The sequence below is a fragment of the Manis javanica genome, chromosome 12 (genome assembly GCF_040802235.1).
Source record: "Manis javanica isolate MJ-LG chromosome 12, MJ_LKY, whole genome shotgun sequence".
Lineage (NCBI taxonomy): Eukaryota > Metazoa > Chordata > Mammalia > Pholidota > Manidae > Manis > Manis javanica.
The window spans coordinates 99,958,511-99,981,179 of record NC_133167.1 but is presented as its reverse complement, the minus strand read 5'-3'; the positions used below and the strand labels follow the sequence as shown (position 1 = coordinate 99,981,179).

The 22,669-nt window shown below is 44.1% G+C and overlaps 1 protein-coding gene across 10 annotated transcripts in view; it reads right to left on the bottom strand.

The window, feature by feature from the left end:
* FAT1 (FAT atypical cadherin 1) overlaps positions 1–22,264 on the bottom strand; it is a 116,721-nt gene extending 94,457 nt beyond the window's left edge. For 5 of the 10 annotated variants that reach the window (XM_073219121.1, XM_073219124.1, XM_073219126.1 and 2 more), the window contains exons 1-2: positions 18,738–18,755; positions 4,698–7,980 (exon numbers count right to left, since the gene is read on the bottom strand). In XM_073219121.1, coding sequence (XP_073075222.1) covers positions 4,698–7,980; positions 18,738–18,752 — 3,298 coding nt within the window. In that variant the 5' untranslated portion in view covers positions 18,753–18,755. Of the gene's footprint in view, positions 1–4,697; positions 7,981–18,737; positions 18,757–19,278; positions 19,471–21,909 lie in introns of those variants that run through there. The other 5 variants (XR_012124019.1, XM_073219127.1, XM_073219129.1 and 2 more) reach the window with 3 other exon arrangements.
* Between the last annotated feature and the right edge of the window lie 405 nt (positions 22,265–22,669).

Below are 22,669 nucleotides of genomic sequence, written 5' to 3'. Positions count from 1 at the left end.
CAACAGAATACCACCCCAAATCACAGCTCCTAGACCTTTATAACCAGCTCCTCCCCAGCCTGTATTCAATCAGCGCTGAAAGCATCAACTTGTCAAATATCACACAATGAAAGAAAAGCTGATTCTGTTTTCTCTTAAAACAAAACGGAATTTCCTTAGGATTGCTAATTAGATTTCATTCTCACCTTCAAATCCTCCTGCTGCAGAGGAGGCTCCCTTACCAGCAGAAATGACCGTGCCCTCCCTGCCTTGACTCAGATTCACACACACACACACACACACACACACACACACACGCACGCACGCACGCACGCACGCATATTTCTACTCCCACACAGAGTCACAGCACATTATTGTAACACCGTTTCTGCCAAGGCCCGATTTTCAGTCTCACTCTGGGTAAGAAATCATTTTGTTTCTCTCCCACTTTCCTAGGAATAGAACAAAAACAACAGGACAGCAGCTACTGCCACTTAAGGGAGGAGACAGCAACACAAAAGCCCTTTCACCTGCGGATTTCCTAACTCCCTTCCTGGGCCTCCTACCAGGACCTATTCAAGTTCCCAGTGCCGCCAAGTATGGCCCCAGCTCCATAGGAGGGGACACGCCCCACACAGCCCACACTTCCAAAGGCTGTGGGCTCTTCGCCACTCTGCCAGGATTTTTGTCCTGACAGTGGAGCCCATTAATCCTCTACATTTTATCACCTGTCCTGAGAACAGGCCCTAGGAAAACACAAAGGTCACTGGTTGTTTGCCTGCAGAATATCCCACTTTAAGTGGGGAAAAGGCTTCTTGTCACTGAGTGAATAATTAAAATAGCAATTAATATATTCAGAGTTCTGCCAAACCAGAGAGAAGCTCCAGGAAGAGTATCCCTCTCACTGAGGTCAGCAATAAAGCCGGCCTGCACTGGAAATTCTTTCTGGTCACATCACACAAATGCAGTCATCCCATGTCTCCAACTAAGGAAGTCCCCAGGGGGCGGTGGGAGGACAGGAATGGTGCAATGACCCTCTCTCATGATGAGAATGTGGCCACGCTCTCTTAAGAAAACTGTCATCCACATTTTTCCTCCCGTATTTCATGAATGGTGATTTATCTTGTTGCAACAGCTGTACTTTCTATATTGGTTCTTTCCAAGCCTTTTCACTGAAATGAAAATTTCAATCTTGCTATGACTGGAATTCTAAGAGTAACACCCCACCCACAAGTTTAGAAATTTGCTCTTACCGTCATGAAAAATATGGTCTCCCCAAATAGGTAGAGTCTGAAGGGGGCAACACTCTTACTGGGTTATATTATCCAAACAGCCTAAAATACAACCAAAGTGCTTAGGCAGCAGGCACACACACACATGGGCACCCGATAACATGACACACACAAGTGCTAGCCCAAACAGACTAAGTTTCTGTTAACAATTTACAAAAAGCCTTTTGGCCCTGCATTTTTCTAGACATCACCTTCGTTTTTAAAACTAACAGAAAGCTGCCACTTTTTATGGGTGCTCAAGTGATAATCGACTCGGATGGGTACCCATCAGCCAAGAACACGAACCCGAATTAATTCCACAAATCCACTGCAGGAATGCTCAAGGTTCTGTTCTGCTCAGCTCTGAAGCTTACAACAAAGCAGCCAGAAACGTATTTGAAGTGAGAATGGAATGCATGCTGAGAAGCACAGTCAGGCACATCAAAATCCTAATGTGAAATTACACATGCTCTGAAGACATATCCTCCACTAACCGCGCCATTAAATCTGCTTTATAATCCTCACATAACCGTCTACCCTTCCAAACCTCAACTGGACGAGCAACCATGCGGGCAAGGATTTGTCAGAACAGTTCACTGACACCCAGGAGCCTTTCCAGGAAAAGCATATGATCCAGGGAGAGATTATCGGGTGAGTCAAATGGCTATCACCCCCACAATGCAAGTACATGTCACCTCCCTGCAGAGCCAATTAGCAAAACACGTACAAAATCCAGAGCTAACAGGAGTGTACATTCAGCTGCAGGTTTTAGGTAGCCTGTAGGAGTTCTATTTCTAGAACAAAATGAAAAAGCTCCTTTTTCAGGGGACGTTTCAAATTTAAACAGATTTTTTTAAAGAAAAGGAAGGACCTTAAAATTAGTAAGAACTGAATTCAGATTGCGGAGTTATGTTCTCTGTTCTACTAAAGTATACAAATGATACACACATTGGACAATGATGAAATAGGTGAAACACGCTCAAAACTTGGTTTTATCACTCAACCAACATTGTCGTTTTTTAAAGCTAGGTCAAAGGCAAGAAGCACACAGGAAGGTGGAAGGCTTCTTGGTCTCCAAGGCCCAAGCAGTCCTGTGCAGGCCGCCCACGGCAATCAGCCCAGTATCAAATGCAAATAAAAGAAGGTAAGAGGGCAGCAGAAATGCGCAGTGAGCAGAGACTAACTAACTAAAGTGCTAGCAAGGTGTTTATAAACCTGACCAGGGCCAGGCCAGCTCCCATTTATATCAAGCTTCAGTGGGGTCCCCCCTGGTGTTCCTGAACTGCCCCTACTTTTTCTTCATGTGACAGGCATCTCTCCACACTTACACCTGCTCTAGATAAACCCCAATAAATAATCTGCATACCTAACTTTGGTATCTCTACTGCACAAAACATACTGACTTTTCCTGAAGGAATTCTATACTGTGATACCAAATGTCTTGTCAGGAATCTCAGAAATCACTTGGGTGAAAGATTCTGCTAAAAATACACCTTGAAATATATACCAGGTCAATGTGTAAGTAGTATTATATCACTTCTTTTCAATTTCAAAAACATAAATTTCTGATACATATTTTCTTCTGTAAACTCAGGACGACAGAACAGATGATCTAGAGATTTCCAACTTTTCTCTCACCTTTAAATCTCAGTATTTATACAAATGCCTAATAGATTCTTATATACTCAGCATTCCCACCAACCATAATCCCAGCTCATCCCAGCTGTTACCACTGGAAGTCTGGCCCTGCCATTCAGCTCTGAAAACCACTATACATCTATTTCAGGACATTGTCTTGTTTTAGTTTCTTGTTTCCTTTTTTTTTTAACCCCTGGGTAGTAAAAATATCCCAGCCTCTTCAATTACAAGCAAAAAATATCAGTTTCTAAATGAGTCCTTAAAAAGCAAAAATAAAAATACTCTTTTCACTTGAAAGAAAAATCTAAAAGTCAGAGCTCATATAACTTAAAATCAATGAGGGAATGTTCTATATTCTGTCTCAATTTTAACTTGTAACAGTTCTTTATAGGCTTTCAAAACGCAATCTAGAAAAAAAAAGAGAAAGTACAAATAACTGTCCTTAGGAATTAGAAAAATCACAAACATACTTCATAGTTTCAGCTTTGGTACTTAGTTTTGGATCTTTTTCTCCATTGGCACCGTACCTGAAAATTCTAATTCATACTGGAGCATATGACAAAAAAAAGTTTTTTTCCCCCTCTTCAAATGAGTGATTACTAATGGCTGTTGGTTATACAATTTTCTCTTAAACTATTATGGGTATTTCAGATGAGCAATATATACTCTGTCGAAATATTTAAGGCATGCCAGTGGCATACAGTTCATAAGAAAAATAATCCTTTCATAAGTAAAAGCACATTAAAAATATTATAGCCTTTAAAATAACTTATTTCTAGGATAATAATTTTATTTTCATATGCACCTACTAAATAAGGGAGTGGATAGTGGAGTGGATATTGACTGAAGAATTTACTTGTGGTATTACTGAATATAATTGCAAAGTTTTAATGAAATAAGAAAAACACCTCTTTTGGAATGGACATATTCATAAAGAAAACACACATGATATTAACAAACAAACTGAATATTATGGCAGCCCTTAGCAAACTAACACAAAGGCTCACCCTCCAGTAGGGGGAAAACTAACATTAAGTATAGTATCTCTGAAAAGCAGCTAAATTAGAAATATGTACAAAGTATAAAACAATATGTTCACACTTAGAATAAATTAGATGTCTGAGATGTTCTGGTTTTAGGACCTTATTCCAAGTGGAAAAATATCCTAACAAAGTATTCCTACCACTTCCAAAAGAGAGCTTTGCCTTGTTATATTAGTTTATCCTCATATAAATATTGCAGGAATTTTATGAGTGTCCCCATCTTACAGATGAAGTCAGTTTTAAGAAGATAATTAACTTTTCCAATATCACCCAATTAACACCGGAAAAAGCCAACATTCTACTTATCCTGCATCTGCCTCTCAAACACAACCTGAACAGGGTACTAAGTAAAGTAGTTTAAGTACAGAAACTTCTCTCTGTGCACTGCACAATGCTGCAAGCATCCAGTGACCTCTGAGTGTCTTGCTAGGTAGATTGCGGTGGTTGTTCTAAGCTTTCAAATGTACTAGTTTGAAAAACTTTGCAAAGTTATAGCAAAGCCACAGTGATGCTGATAAGACAGTACAGACTCGGAGATCAGCATCAGTGGTAATTTCAATGTTCCCCTGTATTTTACTCATTTTACGCCAACTCATGCGGGCACCTCTGGTTCCATCTTCACGGCTCACTGCATAAAGACACCTGCAAGAGGATAAAAAGCATGCACACGCAGTCTGGCGGGGACCTGGGAAGGAGCTAGCACGGGGCAGTTACTTCAGAAAAGCCAGAAGAGGAGATCAAACCAGAGGAATAAGATTTTATTTACCTGTTTCTTCATCTATCTTGAAAACACCAACACCAGAACCATCTCTAATGGAGTAGCGGATCTCCCCGTCTCTTCCGGTGTCCTCGTCATGAGCAGACACCGTCATCACCGATGAGCCAACAGGGACATCTTCTTTCACGACACCCTTTTCCACAAAGCTGGAAAACACTGGTGGGTGTAAGTTTTCATTCACATCAACGACCTCAACTTCAACATAGCAAGTGGAAGACAGAGAAACTGGCTTCCCTTTGTCTTTGGCCCTCACAGTGAGATTATAGACTTGCTTCTTCTCAAAGTCCAACTGCTGTAAAATTCTCACCGCTCCACTGAGTTTATCCACGTCAAAGTTTCCCTCTCCGTGGTCCATCAGACTGTACCTCACTTGACTAGACTGACCTAAATCAGGATCGTAGGCCTCCAGCCACATGATTATGGCCCCTTCTGGAAGGTCCTCTCGCACTTTGACCCGATAATTAGGTGGAATGAACCTGGGTGGGTTGTCATTAACATCCTCTAAAGATATTTTCAAAATGACAGTGGAAAGTAACGGAGGTTCTTCTGTGGCCTGATCCCGGGCTTCAATCTTTAAGTAATGGATATGCTGTGCTTCACGATCCAAGGACTTTACAACTTTAACAACCCCAGTCATGCTGTCAATTGAAAATTTATCTGTATCTGTCAGAATGGAGTATGTTACATGTCCATTTGGCCCCAAATCTTTATCTGTGGCTTCAACCTGGATGATTTCACTGTTTACCTCTTTGTCTTCAGTCACTTCAACAAAATAACTCTCCTGTAAAAACTCGGGTGGATTATCATTGGCATCCAGAACTGTGACATCTAGAAGATGCCACACGGCCTTCTGCGGTATCCCAAGGTCGGACACTGTGATATTCAGGGTATATTCATCCCTTGTTTCTCGGTCAAGAGGAGATAAAACTTTTAGCATTCCTGTTTCCATGTCAATAACGAAGCAACTATCCTCATTTCCTCCAGAAATAGCATAGACCAGTTTTCCATTGAAGCCAGTGTCCAGGTCAGTAGCATTTATGAGAATGATGCTGGAACCTACAGGATGGTTTTCCTTTACCGCAATACCACTTGGAAGAGTACTTCTAAACTGTGGTGTGTGAGCATTGACAGAGTGAGAATCAAAGAAAATATCCTCGACCTCTGCCTGATGGTGTAATTTATTTGCCTGCAGGAGTTTCTCTGCTAGCATTTTGGCAACGCCAGTTTCTTCACATTGCAAGTTTACTGGCTTGCGGCTGGCAGCCACGGTTATGTTGATATATAATGATGTGGCAAAGTTTTCTCCATCTGTGGCTGTAATTCTCAGACTGTGAAAGGACACCTTTGCATCTAAGACATCGCTTAGTGCTTGCTTTAACGACAATACTCCAGAGTTGGGGTTTAAGCTAAACAAGTCTAGTTCATTTCCAGCTTCAATCTGGTACCGTACCAACTGAAGTTCATCAGCATCAATAGCAGAAACAGTAGTTATTTGCTCTCCGACACCTAGGTCCCTGGGGATGGTTCCTTCACAATTTATTTTCTCAAACAAGGGTGTGTTGTCATTCAAGTTATTAAGAGTAAGGGTAGCAAGGACTTCAACTTCCCGGCGGTATGGCAAGCCCCAGTCTGACGCTCGAATCCTTAGAGTATAAACCCGAGGCATCAGCTCATAGTCCAAGTTTTCGGAGGTACTCACAGCACCGGTGAAATGGTTAATCACAAATGGCACATGGTTTAAATTGGCAATACTGTAAGTCACGTACCCATTCTCCCCCTCATCAGGGTCCACAGCACTCACACTCAGGACAGTAGTACCAATGGGCACATTCTCATTGAAAGATGCTTTGTACGTAGTCTGGGTAAATTCGGGGGAGTTGCTATTTGCACTTAAGACTTTAACCAAGACCCTGGTTGAGGCTCTTCTGTCACTTGTCGTGACTTCAAGTTCAAAATGGGCTGCCTGCTGCCTTTTAATTGGTTCTAAAATGGAAATGAGGCCAGTGTTGTGATTTAAACTGAATTTAGCTTTCCCAGGGGTACTTTTGAAAACATACCTCAAATGAGAATAACTAGGTGTGGCTTTTACCATGACCACAGGTGTGTTCGAAGGGGCAAATTCACTTATTTCTGCTCTGTAAACATCCTTTTCAAACCTGACCGGCCCAGCTTTGAACTGGGGAGAAGTCACATGAATTATTTTTATAGGAGAGAAGTGGGGAGGAGTTCCTTTATCTTTAGCCTGTAGTGTCAGATTGTAGCCAAAAGGACGACTGTCCCAATCAATACCACCAATGGCTTTGACTCTGAATTCTTTACTCCCTGGAGAGGACCTCACTGTTCTAAACTGCTGAAGGAGATCACCGGCCACAATGCTCAAGGATGCTATCTCCCCGTTGACACCTTGGTCACAGTCGTCCACTGTTACAACTGCGTATGTTGGGTCCTTGTCCAGTTCTGAGGGTGATAATGTCACGGCTGTTATCACAGGGGCACACTCGTTGGCCTGCTCCACATGAACTGTGAGCTTGGCCATGCTGCTGACGCCACTGCTCCCGTACAATTTCATTCCCCGGTCCACTGCAAGAATTTCCATCTCATAGAGCTTGGTCTCTGCGTAATCAAGTCTACCAGTTAAAACTACTGTGCCTCTGGTTGGGTGAATAGCAAACATGTCTGTTCGGTCTTTAAAACTGTAGTAAAACTCTCCGTTGGTTCCTATGTCTGCATCCGTGGCACTGACTCTTGCAATACTGGTCCTTATGGCTGTGTTTTCCGGTAAAGAAACACTGTAGGAGGTGGGTGAGAAGAGTGGTCTCAAGTCATTTGTATCCAGCACTTGCACCCTGACCTTTGTTCGGGCTTCGGCATTAGTATTTTTTTCAACTGCTTTGACTATCAATGTGTAATGGTCTTTCACTTCCCTATTAAGAATAGCTGTATTTCCTCCTTTGGTCCTTATTCTTAGAAAGCAAAAGTCTCCAAGGATGTATTCTTCTGCTTTGAATAGGTTTTCATTGTCTCCTGAGACAATTTTGTACCTTAATTCCCACAGTGGATTTGAAATGTAAATACCCATCTTTACAGGATGCCCAACGTAGGTCTTGGCTGCAGAGTTTTCATGCACAGTGACGTTGTACTGGAAATGCGTAAACTGTAGAGGAGTCTCTTCAAGTGCTTGTGTCCCATCACTGTCTCCAAAATGCTGGAGGAGGAGGAGCAGGAGCAGAAGCCGGGCCAGATGTCTCCCCATCGCTTGCCTCTCAGGAACCTAAAATGGTAGAAAGGAGTAAGAACCATTACTTTGGGGGACATAAAACAAATGAGAAAGTGTAGACTTTTCTCTTAAAGTTTGTTTTAGACCTTACGTTTGAATAAGGCATTTTTTCCATCTGTATGGAATATGAATACATGCAGTGGTTTGAGATTTTTTTTTCTGTTTTCCAATAAGCATCAACCCTCCTCTAATATGCCTAAATGGTAGAATTAGGCATATTAAAATTACTTAGTTTATTAAAAACTTTCACACTTCAATGACTCAAGGTAAAAAACCAAGGAGCATCAGATGGAAGTCTGAAAACTGTAACAATTAAATCGTATTATACTTTAGTCCTCAAGGCAAATATAAGCAATTCTTAAAAAGATAATGAATACTGCTTACATTTATACACAATAAATCAAAGGCTCACAAGCACACAAATTTAATGCAACTACAATATCCTGAGGATGGCAGGCTTCAAACGACTAATTCAGAGTAGCACAAAGACATCTCAACAGTAGTTTTTTGTATAATCCCATTTCAAAATTTATCCTGAAATAACATCATTTCTTTGTAAGAATGATTAAGCTCACCCTGTACACAACGGAAGGGTTTACTGTGGCATTGAACACTATGCAACTATTTAAAGATATTAAAATATCATTTTGATAATGAGGTCATTTCTGAACCACTAAAATGAGCCTAAAAAAGGTTTACAGAAGAAAAACCAGCAGCTTGAAGTCAAACAGAACTTCCTCTGTCTCCAAGTCAGCAAGAAAAATCTCACCAGCCATGTTTTGTCACCACCGAACACAACACAACACACACACACACGCACGCATGCACGCACGCACGCACGCACCCTCACCTGAACTAAAGCACAGACAGGACCCATCAAGGCATCAGGGTGAGGCTGTTTGAGAAAGAGCTGCTTTTAACAAGGGGGGCGTGGGCAGTCGTGGGGCTGAGGTGCGTCAGGGAGTGGGCCACTTATTTTTCACACCAACTGCTCTCCTAAATGCTAACAAATTCATCTGGTAAATCAATGGAGCGTCACAAAACATCCCAGCACTGTCTGAAGAGCACAGCACTGTGCCCTTGGCAAAGTTAACTCTCAAATGAATATTCCGGACACGGGAATACTACCCAAAGTGAGACAGGCAGCGGGCTGGAGTGCTGGTTTAACAGCCAGGCTGAAATTAGGATGGCAACATTCATTTACAGTATCTTAACTCCGTGGCTGCCAACTCTGCCCCATTAGTCATTTTGTTAGGGAAAAAGAAAAGACCTGATGTACAGAAGGCAATTAGGAGCTGAACTGATACTGAATCACAGTCAAGCTGGGACCCCTAACTTGTTCTTTAGCCACCATGTCTTCCCCTCCGCAGACAATGTTAGGAAATTAGACAGAATTTTGGCCTCTAGGAAAACAACTACCATTTAAACAAAATGAAGGCAACAATTCCTCCCAGAACTCTCTCTTAATTTGGTCAACAGTTCTTATACTCTGGGAAATTAATTATGTAACAATCCACTAATTTTATCAAAACAAGTGAAAACTTCCAACTCAACCTATAGGTACCGGGAGGCTGATGCAGGACAGACCACATAAGGCACATGGAGGTCAAGACTTCTCAACGATGGAGAGCCTCAGCCCAAGGTGCTTACAAATGAGGCATAAAAAATATACATAAATTAAACACTTTAAAGAACACTTAAAAAGATGATGTTAAACAAGCACTGTTTTTTGTTTAAGGCAACATATTACTACTATCCACTGTACTACAAACTATTACACCAGGATTCTATTGCAAGCAATTAAATTGCTTTTGCTTAATTCCATATACAAAATATTAAGCAGCCATTAATTAAAAAGAGTAAGACCACACTCTACACGATGATACATAAAGACGTCCAGATACATTAACAGGAAAAACAAAACTGATCCCATTTATTGTTAAAAACAAGGTGGGGCAGTGGAGATAAAACAGTGTGCATAGTTCAGGAATGTGCTTAAAAATGGATAGAAAAATGCTGGACTGATAAAAGTAAACTCTTAACAGTAGTAACTTCTGGAGAATAGGCAGCAGGGGGAATGTTTACATTTTCACTGAATTTTTTGGCATAAGTATGCACTATCTTTCTCAGTCATTCACTCCCTTCATCAATTCTTTCATTCATTCAACTAATACTTAATGAGCACCTACTATGTGTCAGAAAAAATTGGGGATAGAAACAGACACCTGGGATATAAAAGTGACTACCAACAAATCTTCATGGAAACCACATTTTCTGGGGAGAGACAAACCATTAAAGAAAGAGTTTATCGGATGGGTTAAGTTCTAGGAAGAAAAAGAAAGCAGAGCAAGAGACCAGCCAAGAAAGTGAAGAGAGAACTCTAAATTCAAAAGGACCAGTATTTCTCAACCTCAGCGCTATTGGCATTTGGGGCAGATAATTCTTAGGGTTGGCAGGAGGGTGGAGACGGAGAACTGTCCCAACCACAGTAGGATATTACAGTATTATTCCTGGTCTTCACCCACAAAAAGCCTGTATCATCTTCCCTCTCCCCCAACCAAAAATGCCTCCTGACACTGCCAAATGTCCCCTGGAGACTCAAAATCACCACCAGTTGAGAAGCACTAGTTCCAGAAACAACAAAGAGCTCCTTGTGGCTGGGGCACAGTGGGTGATGGGGGAGCACGATGGGAGGGGCTTTTTAAAATAAACTTTAAATTTTAGAATACTTTCAGATTTCTAGAGAAGTTATGAAGACAGATTCCCCTATTGTTAACATCTCACATTATTACGGTACAGGTATCACAACCACGGAACGCCTACTACCACACTGGCATTACTTGAGCCCTAACGCCCTCATTCTGTCGCAGGATCCCATCCAAGGTACAGTTCTGCATTCAGTCATCAACTGTCCTCAGGCTCCTCAGGGCTGTAAAAAGGTCTGAATGCTTTGTGTTCAATGACCTTGACAGTTTTAAGAAGGGCTGGTCAGGTATTTGGGAGAAAATCTTTCCACTGTCTGATGTTTCCTTCATGATTAGACGGGGACAATGGGTTTTGGAGGAGGACCACAGAGGCCAAGTGCCATCCTCCTCAGATCCCACCCCTCTGGCTCGTGGATGCTGACCTTGTTCGCTGGGTTGATGCAGCGCTCGCCAGGTTTCTCCGCACAGAGGGCACGTTGCGGCCTCTCTGTACCATGCGCTCTGGGGGCAAGTCACCGTGAGCTGCCTACATTTAAGGGGTGGAGAGCTACACTGCAGAATTTATTTAGAAATCTTTCATAAGGGAGTTTTGCCGAGTCTCTCCTGTTTATGTATTTACTCAATCATTTCTTTAGATCGGTATGGATTCATGGATGAGGATGATTTTTACAACTTCGGAATTTTATTATAAACAAAATGAGAAATTACTTGAGGATTTCCAACAGGGAGAGATGTGCTCTAAGTAAAAGGGTCACTCTGGCCCTGGTGCTGAGAAGAGAGAGAAGCCAGGGCAAAAGCTGGAGGGAGCCAGTCAGACCAGTGCCTCGGGAGAGGGCAGGGGCCTCGGGGGCTCAGCCCAAGGATGGCGCAGGCGGCGCGGGGCGGCAAGCAAATTCTGCACCTTTTTCAGAATCTGCTGATGACCTGGAGGGACAGAGGCAGGAGGGGAGAGGCAGAGAGGGATACAGAAGAAAATCCCAGGAACTGGGTGCTTGCTGAGCAGTGCAGCAGCCAGGCACTCAAAGAGGAGAGACTGAGAGGACAGGTTCCAAGGAGGAAGATCAGGCGTCCAGATCTGGGCGTGTCAAGGTGAAACACGCACTGTTATCCAAGCGGGCAGCGAGAAGTGGGGGGAGGGGTCCAGCCTGCACGGCTGCCGGAATACTGGCGTTACCTAAAACCACAACACTGAATGAGATCACCAAGGAGCAAGTGCAGAGAAGACAAGAAGACCCAGGACAGAGCCCTGTTGCTCCCCAAGACGTGAAGGACAGAAAAGGAGAAGAATGAGTAAGCGAGGGAGAAGCCAGAAAGAGGGACAAAGACATAAGTCAGTCAGTCTTTTTGAACATGTGAAGCCTAACGTGAGACCTGGAGATAACAAATTAATGCCAGCTGGCTCCATGCTGCCCCCACCACTGGTGACAGGTCCTGGAACCCCTCTCACCAGCCAAGTCACCAGTACTGCAGCTGATTCTCTGCCCACGACATCTCCGTCACTCAGTCTGACCACAGCCTGAGTCACCACCCGTTCATCGCTCTCCACTGGTTCCAAACACCGCGGGCACCTCTCGCAGCCCACCCACCAGAGTTCTCAGAGGACACATTGCTGCTGTAGTACACTTTCTAGACCACGTGCATAAATGAAACCTTTGAAAACCCTGCATTTATTCTGCAAACGTGGCTACCAGAGGCCACTGTAATTACAACCAACTAGTAAATGCAATTCTTTTGATCAGGAAAAAATAATAATAATTCACTTTTTAGGAGTCATTGTTAACCTCACAGTAATGTAACCAAGATCTCTGAACTCAGGTTTCACTGTAAAATACCCCGATCTAAAAAACTACGGCTGTTACTCTATATAAAAGACACAGTAAAGCTGAAGTGGGTGGGGAGGTGGAGATACTACCGTTTCATCTAAAAAGTACATTATTACCTGGAGTTCATGTTTATGACAATTAAACTCCATAGCCATTTTAGCCTAAGGCTACACTTTGATATTTAGAAGGCGATCACATGCCTTGAACTCACAGTAAAATAGGATTTCTTGTACGCATTTTCCAAAGCAAAAACAAAGGCTGTTTACTTAGTTCAGCCTGTAGGGAAAAGGGCCTCAGGTCCAAAGCTGTAATATCTTTAGTATAGATTCCTGGAAATCTATAAACGAGGAAAATAATTTTCTAGTAGAAATCAGACATTAGCATGCTCATATTTCTTCATTAGGGAGACCTTTGTGGAAAGTGTTCCAGTCAATTACTATGACTGTACATTCTTCACAAAACAGAACATGGCCCCAGCAGAGGACCTACCTGCATAAACTCAAATATTTAGATATAAGGCTGGAGATGCAGAAGCATTTCCTATGCTTTGGAGACAGGACACTTGGTGGGACATAGCATCACATGTGCATAAATCCTATTAAATGGTGTCTTTATTATTTGGGTCATAATTTTTTACACATGCCATTATTTTTTCTAGCCCTCTGTGCAGTAGGGAAACAAAATTCAGCTGGCCATTCCATGTGTGATGGTAAAAATGCACGTAAGTATTCAAGTTAAGAACTTGGTGTTCCCGCTCGTGTTCTCCCAAACACTCCCATTTTATATCAGCATCAGTGAAAGCGTCACTAGAAACGAATGTGTTACTGAAATTCAGAGCTTATTGTTCCATTTGAATGGTGTCACATTTTAAAAGTATTTTTTAAAGATGTCTAAATTGCAAGGCAGATAACTATACTTCCAAAGAAAATGTCATGAAGTTGTCAAAAAACAATATAAGAAATGTACCTGATCCTTTTTTAAAAATACTGTACATTAAATGTTTAATGAGCTCTAAAATCACTTTATAGGAATAAAAAAAAATATTCTATCTTACTAAGAAAGCCTGTTTGTTATCCACTATAACCAATTCACAGCTTCCAGATAACATTTGCAACAGAAAAAAAAAATCTGCATTTTTCTACTCAGTTATAATAGCCACAGACAGCACTTACAAAAACTTTCATTGTTATACTGAGCCATTAATGGGTATGTCTTATTTTTTGGGTGCATTTTTAAGCCATCTTAATATGTTTTTCAGTAAAAATAGGAGAGGGGGCAGTCATGAACCTAGAATTGAACAGAAGTCTTAGGCTTCATAAGTGCCATTTAACTACTTCTAATAACTCTGCATGTTAGTTTTGAATGGAGCTGCAATAAGCCTGCTTTAGCCATGACAGAATTTAATTATTGCCTTCAAATGATCAACAACTGATTCCAGTTTAATTGAGACCAGTCTTCAGACAACTGATACTGACAGTGCAGAGCTACAAATTTCTCAGCACACTGTAACTCTTCAGAACTTAAAAAAACTTCAGCATTTACTCGATTTATTCAATCAGAGCAATTTTTAAAAGGTTTTCTTGCTCTGAAGAAAGTTACACAGAATTCTGAATTTTTAAATAGCCTCCATATAAAATATACTATGTAATTTACCTACTATATGAGCCTATAAAACATGTCCGTGGGCATCTGCAGATGACTGACTGTTTCTAGCTGTTCTGTGCTACTCTGACACAGAAGACAAGAATGGGGTGAATGGAGGCTGCGCTACTTCCCCACTGGCTTCTTGTCACATGCAAGGCATGACCACACTATGGAACTCCTCCTTCAGCCACTGTCTCTTCACCCTCACCAGGCAAATGCTGCCCAGAGGAGCTCAATAAACACACTGCATAAGATCATCTCACCTAATGTAGTTTTCTCTGCAAACATTAGTTATTTAAATGTTTTGGCAGGTTAGCCAGTAATTAACAGTGGTTACTTCTACTTCCAAACGTTTTTATTAGGGGCCAAAGGTTGATGTTGTGTATTGACCTTCACACACACACAGGCATTTCACTAACTAATGGATCAGGAATGTGAATATTCTATGTACAGGAAGTAAATGGAAATTAGCAGGCAGGAAGTCCCACTTCCCCTTCTTAAAATGTTCTCTTCCCCTGTTCTGTCTGCCTACATCTCACAAGAGGTGGGACCTACCCAGGCTACAAATAGACACCCTTGATGCTACACAATTCTACCTCTTCCACAGCTCTTCCTAAAGTATCCCTCAAAATTGAACATCACACTCACATGACCTCTTCTCTACTGCCCCCTTTTTGCAGTCTACAAATTCACATGGATGCCTCCCTGCTTAAAAATAAACTTCATTCACTCCCTTCATTTCCTCCAACCTACCACACTCTTTCTTTTACTGGCATAGTGTTCCAAAAAAGTAGTTTCTCAGAGCTACATTGACTTCCATCTCCCTAAAGACATCATATCTACCCTTATCTGCAAATACTTGACCTCAGACCCTCAGGTTCCCCGCAGCACGAACAGCTTCTTCTGGTGTCAAATCAAATGACCTTTTCACAGTACTTACCTTCCTTGACCTAATGTTACATGCAACACTACTCTCCCTTCCCCGCAATACTCTTGTACCCTTTCCATTGTCCAGACTGCCTAGAACAAAGAAGTGATCCATAACATGGGAAGGATGAATGACATTAAATTTTCCTGATTCTCTTCAATACTCTTTTATATACTATACTGACTCTCCTTGAAGTAGCTCATTACAAACTTCTGTCTTCCAACTCCTTTCATAAAAGCACATATTACCACCCTTCAAAATCTCATCCACTATGCCTTAGTCATAAAGGGAACATTCCCTCCCGTGCCACAGAACACTCGAGACACCACCAGACCGAAGTCACGTGGCCTTGTCACCCACTCCCCCCTACAAAGTTCCCTAGCTAGACTTCCCTATGTCTGTTAAGAGTTTCAGCTCATCCCCAATGCCAGGGTCTGCAATCTAAGAAATCAAAGAGAAAAGAAGGGACTGAGAGACATAAAACCTGTGATGTGGCCCCAGCTTTGTCACTAATCAACTGTGTAAATTCAAGGAAGTTACTGAGTTCCACTTCTTTATTTGAAAAATTAAAGATTGGAGTACAATCTTTACAACCTCCTAGCTTCCAGATACACACCCTCCAACTTCTGTCTCTGTCTGTCTTTCTCTCTCTCTCTCTCTCACATACACACACACACACACACACACACACACACACACACACGCACACAATCTAAAAGTTCGGGACTTCTATGTTCTTTTATTTTTATCTGCCAAACCTCTGTATCTAAAAAGTTACCTAGACTTGATATTTTTTTCTTTCTCAATTTCTCAAAATTGTTCCCTTTCCATTTAGGCTGCTGCCACTTAGTTCATATTTGTCTTTGCTCAAGCATAGCATGTGAACAGCCTCTGGCTCCTATACCATTCAGCCTCTACACTAAAGTCAAATTCATCTCATTAACACTTCTTTGTAATAGTATTCCCTAGTTTGCAAACATTCAGTGTTCCCCTCGGCCTGCTGATTAAAGTATATTCTTCTTAGCCTTGTATTAAACACCTTTGATAATCTGACCTCTACCTATTTTGCAAATTTAATCTCCCAATATTACATCCTATTTCAACCCAAAAAGGTAGAGATCCTGCAGGCCTGAAGCAACCAAGCTGTCCTAAGCCAATGACCCCACCTAGTGGTGGGGGCTCTACACTTTAACACTCCACCCCTCCTTCCCCTTCTAAAAGTTAATGAAATTTGCTATTTTATTTTTTCCTGCCCTTCACTCCTCACATACTTTAGTTATTTTCACCTTTCTCTTCAACATTTCTTTCCTTCTCTTCCTAACCCCTGCCCAGAAAAATTATCCTCCCTCTCTTTAAAAGCTAATGTATACGCCCAGGTCATAAATTTGCTATGTTCTACCTACACAAGGAAAAAAAGGCAAGTTGCAAGTCAAGTGAAAACAGGATTACAGAAGCAGTGATGATGAACCATCAACCCTTTTCCTGAAGATAACATGGTGGCTCTGCTTCCTCAGACACTCTTGAGACACCACCCTGCCCTGGAGACTGCTCTAATTGCCAGCAGCTCAGAAAGAGGTCACCACCCACCTCAGAATGCTTCCAAATTGACTACAGGTGGCGCCAATTCAGTGTCTGTACTGCAGAGCCGATTTGGAAGCCCTATGCCTAAATAGTCTATGAAGGTTCAGGATTAAACAATTACTGATTTTCCTAGGTAGTTGGCAGAGGACGTTTAATTATAGATTTATTGCCGCACATATAATAAGTCTTTGGAATTGAGCAAGAATTTTGGCAATATATTCAAATCTGGGACTTAAAGAAGAGATGAATATTTTTTAAGGTTGAAAATGGGCAATATGCAGATTCCTCATCTGATCAAATTCATTTTTTAAATAAAAAGCTCCTCTCACATATGAGAAGAGAAATGGCAACTTTCTGATCTTAAATTAATTACCTGCTTCACTCATTTCAAAAACTCCTTTCCTGTGCCTGAAGATAAAACACTTGCAAATTGAGCAACTGAGAGGAAAAGACAGTCTGACTTCATCTTCTATGTAATCTAGTCAAAAGAAAGCTTGTCTATTGCAATTTTCCACTAGTAAAGAATAAACAGACACCTGGCTTATGGCTTCCTGCTAGTAAATCAAGTCCTTCAGATCATCAGGCCACTGAGACATTTAATGCAACAATAATGCACTAATTTGATTCAGCTTATTGATTCTAGGTAAAAATCAGCCAAACTTGGGAGGAAAACATGTGCTGGTAGACTTGGTAACAGTCAAAGTCATCTGAAGATCCCTTCACTTCTAACATCCAAAGAAATGCCTGCTTCAAAGGTGCCTCAAAAATTCAATCTAAGGACATACACTAAAAAGGCAGAGGATCCTGGGAATGAAACAGTACTAGTTTGCAAGTAATTTTAGATTTTTCTTTTGGCACCTGTCCATAACATGGATTTAAATAATGTATTAAATTAACATGGTGAGAGTCCACTAGGGATACACTTCTAGTGACTAAGAGATACAAATTAATATACAGGTAACCTGAATGACTTTAAGTCCTCTAACAATCTCACTTTCTTTCAGAGGGACAATGAATTTGGCTCATTTACAATATTCATTTTTTCAAGAAATGGGGTTACACAGATACTTTATTCAAATCAAACCTTACACTGAACTTACCATGTCACACCATGTATACTATATTTGGCACAGCTTAAGTTATAGCAATTGTTGTTTTCAAAGATTATGTAATGTTCCCAGTTATTTTTGCATCCATCTCAAAGTTTAAATAAGTAACAAGGGAAGAGAGACAGTAATTCTAACTGTGAAACCAGAGCTGTCCTTCTAAAGGAAAAAAGAAAGTCAAATATCACAATTAACATACACCTGAAGAAACACATTTTCATGAGTAACTGTAACAGGTGGGTGTGCTGGATAACAACCACAACGTTAAGAGTAATATGGAAAAACACTGCCATTACCTAGACTTAACAAATGGAGATAGCTTAATTCTATTGAAACATATCTCTGAGTATATTAAGAATCTGCTTTTGTAAAAGATAAATGACTGAAGATCATTATGCCTTTTAAGTCTTTTACAATTTTAATAGTTACTATAAAAATCCAATTTAAAGAAGTCCTCTACTAGGCACCAGGGACTTGCTTAACAAAAGCTACTTAATGAAGCCATAGTTCAGACACATGCAAAAAAAAAAAGACCCACAAAGAAACTTGAACTGCACAGAAAATATTTATGAGTTTACTTTCCTAATACATACAATTGCATCCTTGTTTTCAAAGCCCTGCAATTCACATCAGTGGGAACAAGTAATCTTCTAGACAACAGAAAGTTGGCTTCCTAGAAAAGAGCACTTTGAGTAAGAAAAAGCACTACAGAGGCAGAATTTCTTTCAGAAAAAAAAATCTTCCAAGTTTCTCTTCCAGAATAGTAACACTGATAAACAGCACATTTTGCAAATGTCTGGCATCACAATTTACCAATCGCACTTATTCTAGCTACATTCATGCAGTCAGTACTGAAACTTCAGCGCAGCACTCGAGCGCACGCAGCATCCGAGAGAGAAAACTCAAGACTCCATTTCAAAGATCCCATCTCACTTCGACTGGCCTCTTCTTTCATCTCACCTACCTGTGAATGTTTCATAAATTGAAGAATTAAGCCAGGTGCATGATCAGTGAAGTCATTAAGGCATGAGTGTCACCGGAGAGGGAGAGCAGAGGGCGCGGGTGCAGCTCCACAGCCGGGGGCGCACGGAGGCGCCGGCCTCCCGGCCGCCCGGTGAGCCCGCGCGCGGCCGCCGCTTTGATTTCCAGCAGTGGCTCCACGACCAGACTCGGCGCGGCCGGCGCTGCAGCCTCAGCTCTCGGCTCTGCAGTTACCATTCCGGTCACGTCGCGGGTCATCCCCCCACCCCCTGCCACCCCCGCCTCCGCATCCTCCCGGAGCCGCCCGATCCCAGGGCCACGACCGAACTTTCCAAGTGGGCGGGCGCCACAGCACAACCACCTTCCAGCGGGAGGAAAGCCCCCAGGAAAACCCGCCCGCCCGCAGCAGCCAACTGCACGCCTCCGTGCACAGACGCCTCCGGCCCGGCCGCGCACCGGCAGCCGCGGCGGTGCGCCCCTCGCCCACCTGCCCTCCAGCCGCAACTTCTTTCTAAGAAACTTACAGCAAAGTTGGCCGAAGTGGCGGCGGCACTCTCGGGAGCGCGTACCCCGTCGCCTCAGCGCGCCCCCGAGAGGGGATCGGATGCACCGGGGACCTCACTGGGCTCGCAGGTCCGCATGGTGCCGGGCCCGACCTTGCTTCGCGTGCGCCCAGCTCAAAGGCCGCCGCCGCTCTCCGCCCGCACGGCCGGCTTGGCACTGGCGCCTCACGCGCCGCTCAGACTGTATCCCTCCGCCCGGGGCCACGCCCGCGAGTGCCGGCGCTCATTTCTCCCGCGCGGAAACTCGAGCTGACTTTCCCCGGCGGCCAGACCCTGAGCCGGCGGGTCGGGGCAACGATGCCCCGGCACGGCTCAGAGGTCCCTGCTGCTACTGCAGCCAGCAACTCGCAAGGGTGCGAGCGAGTGCCCAGGGTGAGCTTGCGACACCCCGGGGTACACTGTGGGGTTGCTCGAGTGTCGGTGTTACTAGTAATGACCAGCACACACATTCGTGCAGGGAATTAACATGCAGTTTCCTGCTTGCAAAGGGGAAACATTGGCTCCCCCCACCCCACAAAAAGTCAGCCAAGGCTAAAGAAAATGCTTCCTAGGTCTGCCTGTAGATTCTAACCTACGGGGAATTCTTATGTGTGTATTTGAATGCCTCACTTCTGAGTCTGCAATTGGTTGGGTGGAATAAAATCTTCCAAAAGATCTCAGAAAGAATGCATTTGGATAGGAATCTACACTAAGATCTCGAGAAAATGAAAGCGCTTCCTCCGCAACCTCTTTGTTAGACCCCATAATCTCCCGACCCCAAAGCCCGCCTCCCGCGGCGGACACCCCCGACTCCCACGTCTGCGGGACAAAAGGCAGCGGCCGCCTCGCGCGCTTTCACAACCGGTAAGCCCACCCAGCAAACTGTGGACCCAGTCCAACGTGAATCTACATGCTCCCAAGGAAGAAGGGGAAACCCCGGGCGTCCAGACGCCCCCCCCCTCCGGGGACTCTCCCGGCGTCCGAGGGCGGGGAGCCCATCCTCAGCGCTCCAGGCACCAGCTCGCGCACTGGAGACGCACCCGAAGCCCTGAGTGCTCCCAGGCGTTGGGAAACAACCCCAAGAAGAGGGCACACCTGACCTTGGAAAGTTTGGAGGGCTCGAACACTTAAACACTGTGTGGACAAAGAGACCTGATTTCCCCAGAATCTGCAGCGGGAGCTGGAAGGGGAGCTGAGAGGTAAATGGGGGAGAGGGAGTCTAGGGCTAAACAGAATTTCCTTGATTCAAAGTTAATGCCGTCTCGTCTTAAATTGTCTTAAAGAAGGTAATTGAAAAAATAAGTGTCTAGCACGTTATGGCTGGGAAGGAAAAATGACTGCAGGATGAGTGTGCTGATTCGAAGCCCTAAGAGTATGTGATGTATTCCCTGCACATTATTTAGAACACACAGAAATTCAGCACACCCAACAAACGGCATCATCCAAACACTTGGCCACGGCTATACTTGCACTCCCGAAGTTACAGGTCAGTTTCATACACGGGCCACCTCGAAAGTAGGTGATCTGATCTCCAAGCTCAACCGCTTTACCCTCCTTGTCGAATGCTAACTCCCAACAAAACAGGACACAAGAACGCCAACAGTTGTGGAAGTAGGAGGTTGGTGGGGAAAGAACAGTAAAAAGTAAAAAGACACCATCCTGGACCATATCACAATTGTTTTTTAAATGGCAAAAAAAGTCCTTAAGAAAATAACCACTCGTTAATAAATAACAGCGCTACTGGAGCTAGAACATCTGTTTGGGAATCCCGATTTCCCAGGCTCACTGCGAAACCTAATTGCCTGGAAGAAGTTGCACTTTGTCGCCACAGGAACAGCCAGAAGCCAGAGAAGGAGATTTCAGACCCCGGCGCTGCCACGTTTTTAACTGATAATTTAGCCCCAAATGAACGAAATAGAGGTGCCTTTTCGCTACCATCGAATTACCTTCACAGAAAGATAAATGAAAGTCAGTTTCCATGTTTGTCTTTTCTGTAGGTGACCCTCCTAACTCTGCCCCAAAGGCTCTAGGAAATTAGGGGGCTATAGGGACTGTTCCCCCAAAGAAAAACGTATTCCCTCTGCACAGCTTCTGCATCCAGACCACCAGAGGTGGTATTTGGAAATTAGGTACAGAATGAGTCAGAGTCGGGGGTAAATGAAGGCTGGGGTGGCTGCGGAAAACTCACGCCCACTTCCCAGCAGTGCCCGGCAGGTCCAAGTTCGCAGTCGGCCTGGGACAAGCAGGGATCGCGCGCCTTGCCTGGTGTGCGGGCTAGAGGGCGCTCCGCCACTGCAGATCACGCGGCCCGCGATTCGCCCTCCCTGGGCACCATTTCTACAGTTAAGTTATATTCAAAATAATGCACAAACATCATAGCTTTTCAAGTTCTTCTGAACAGTGCTATGTATGTATTTGATGAATTCCAAAATCAATGCATACTGATCTTTCATTCTCGAGCCATGCACAGCCAGCGGGGTGTGCAGCTCGCCGAACCGGAGAGCCTGTAGGATGCACACACACGAGTCCCAGCCCTAGCTGTGAGCCAAACACCCCGCGTAATTTCATTTATGTTTAAACTTAAATACGAAAGGCTTGCACTAAACAACTCACCACTTCAGCAGAGTCCTCGGTGCTTCGCTTTCAAGTCGTGAGCAGCTCCGTAATCCCCTCGCGGTTCGGGTATGTGTTAAAAACCGCGTGTGAAGTACCAACTTTGCCCCCCTCGGATCTTCAGCATGTCCCCAACGACAGTGCGAACCACCCCCGCTGCCCGGACCCAGGTGGCCACATCTCCGGAGGCGTCCGTTCTGCGTGAAACTTCAGCACCAAAAGGAGGCGAAAGGAGAGTGCGCGAGGGCTGTCGCGAGGGCCGAAGGGAAGCCAAGTTTGTCAGGACATGTCCAGGCAGCCAGCAGCCCAGTTTCAGAGTTGCAGCCGGGAGCTGCGGCGGAGCACTGCCTCTTTCCCTCTCCTTCCCTCCCTCCCTCCCTCCCGGCGGCGCAGGGGGAGGGGAGGTGACGTCAGCGCCCCGCCCGGCCCCCAGCCCCGCCGCGCCGACGGGATTCTCCGGCGGGTCCGCCTCCCGGGCAGTAGCCGCCGCGAGCCCGGAGGCTGTGCTGGGCTCTCGACGGCTGCCGCGGTCCTTCCCGCGCAGCGTGTGCCCGGCTCTACCTTGCGGCGTCTGCCGGGCTCTGCCGGGCGCTGGCGAGCCCGTACTCACACCACCACGGCGGCCCCGGAGCCCCACTGCGCGCACCTCTCCGGAGGTCTTTCCTGCAAGTCCCCTCCGGCAGCGTTTCCCACGCCTCAAACTGCAGGTGATGGTTCTAATGCAGCTGAAATTCGTCGCGACGTGTCACCTGCCCGGTTT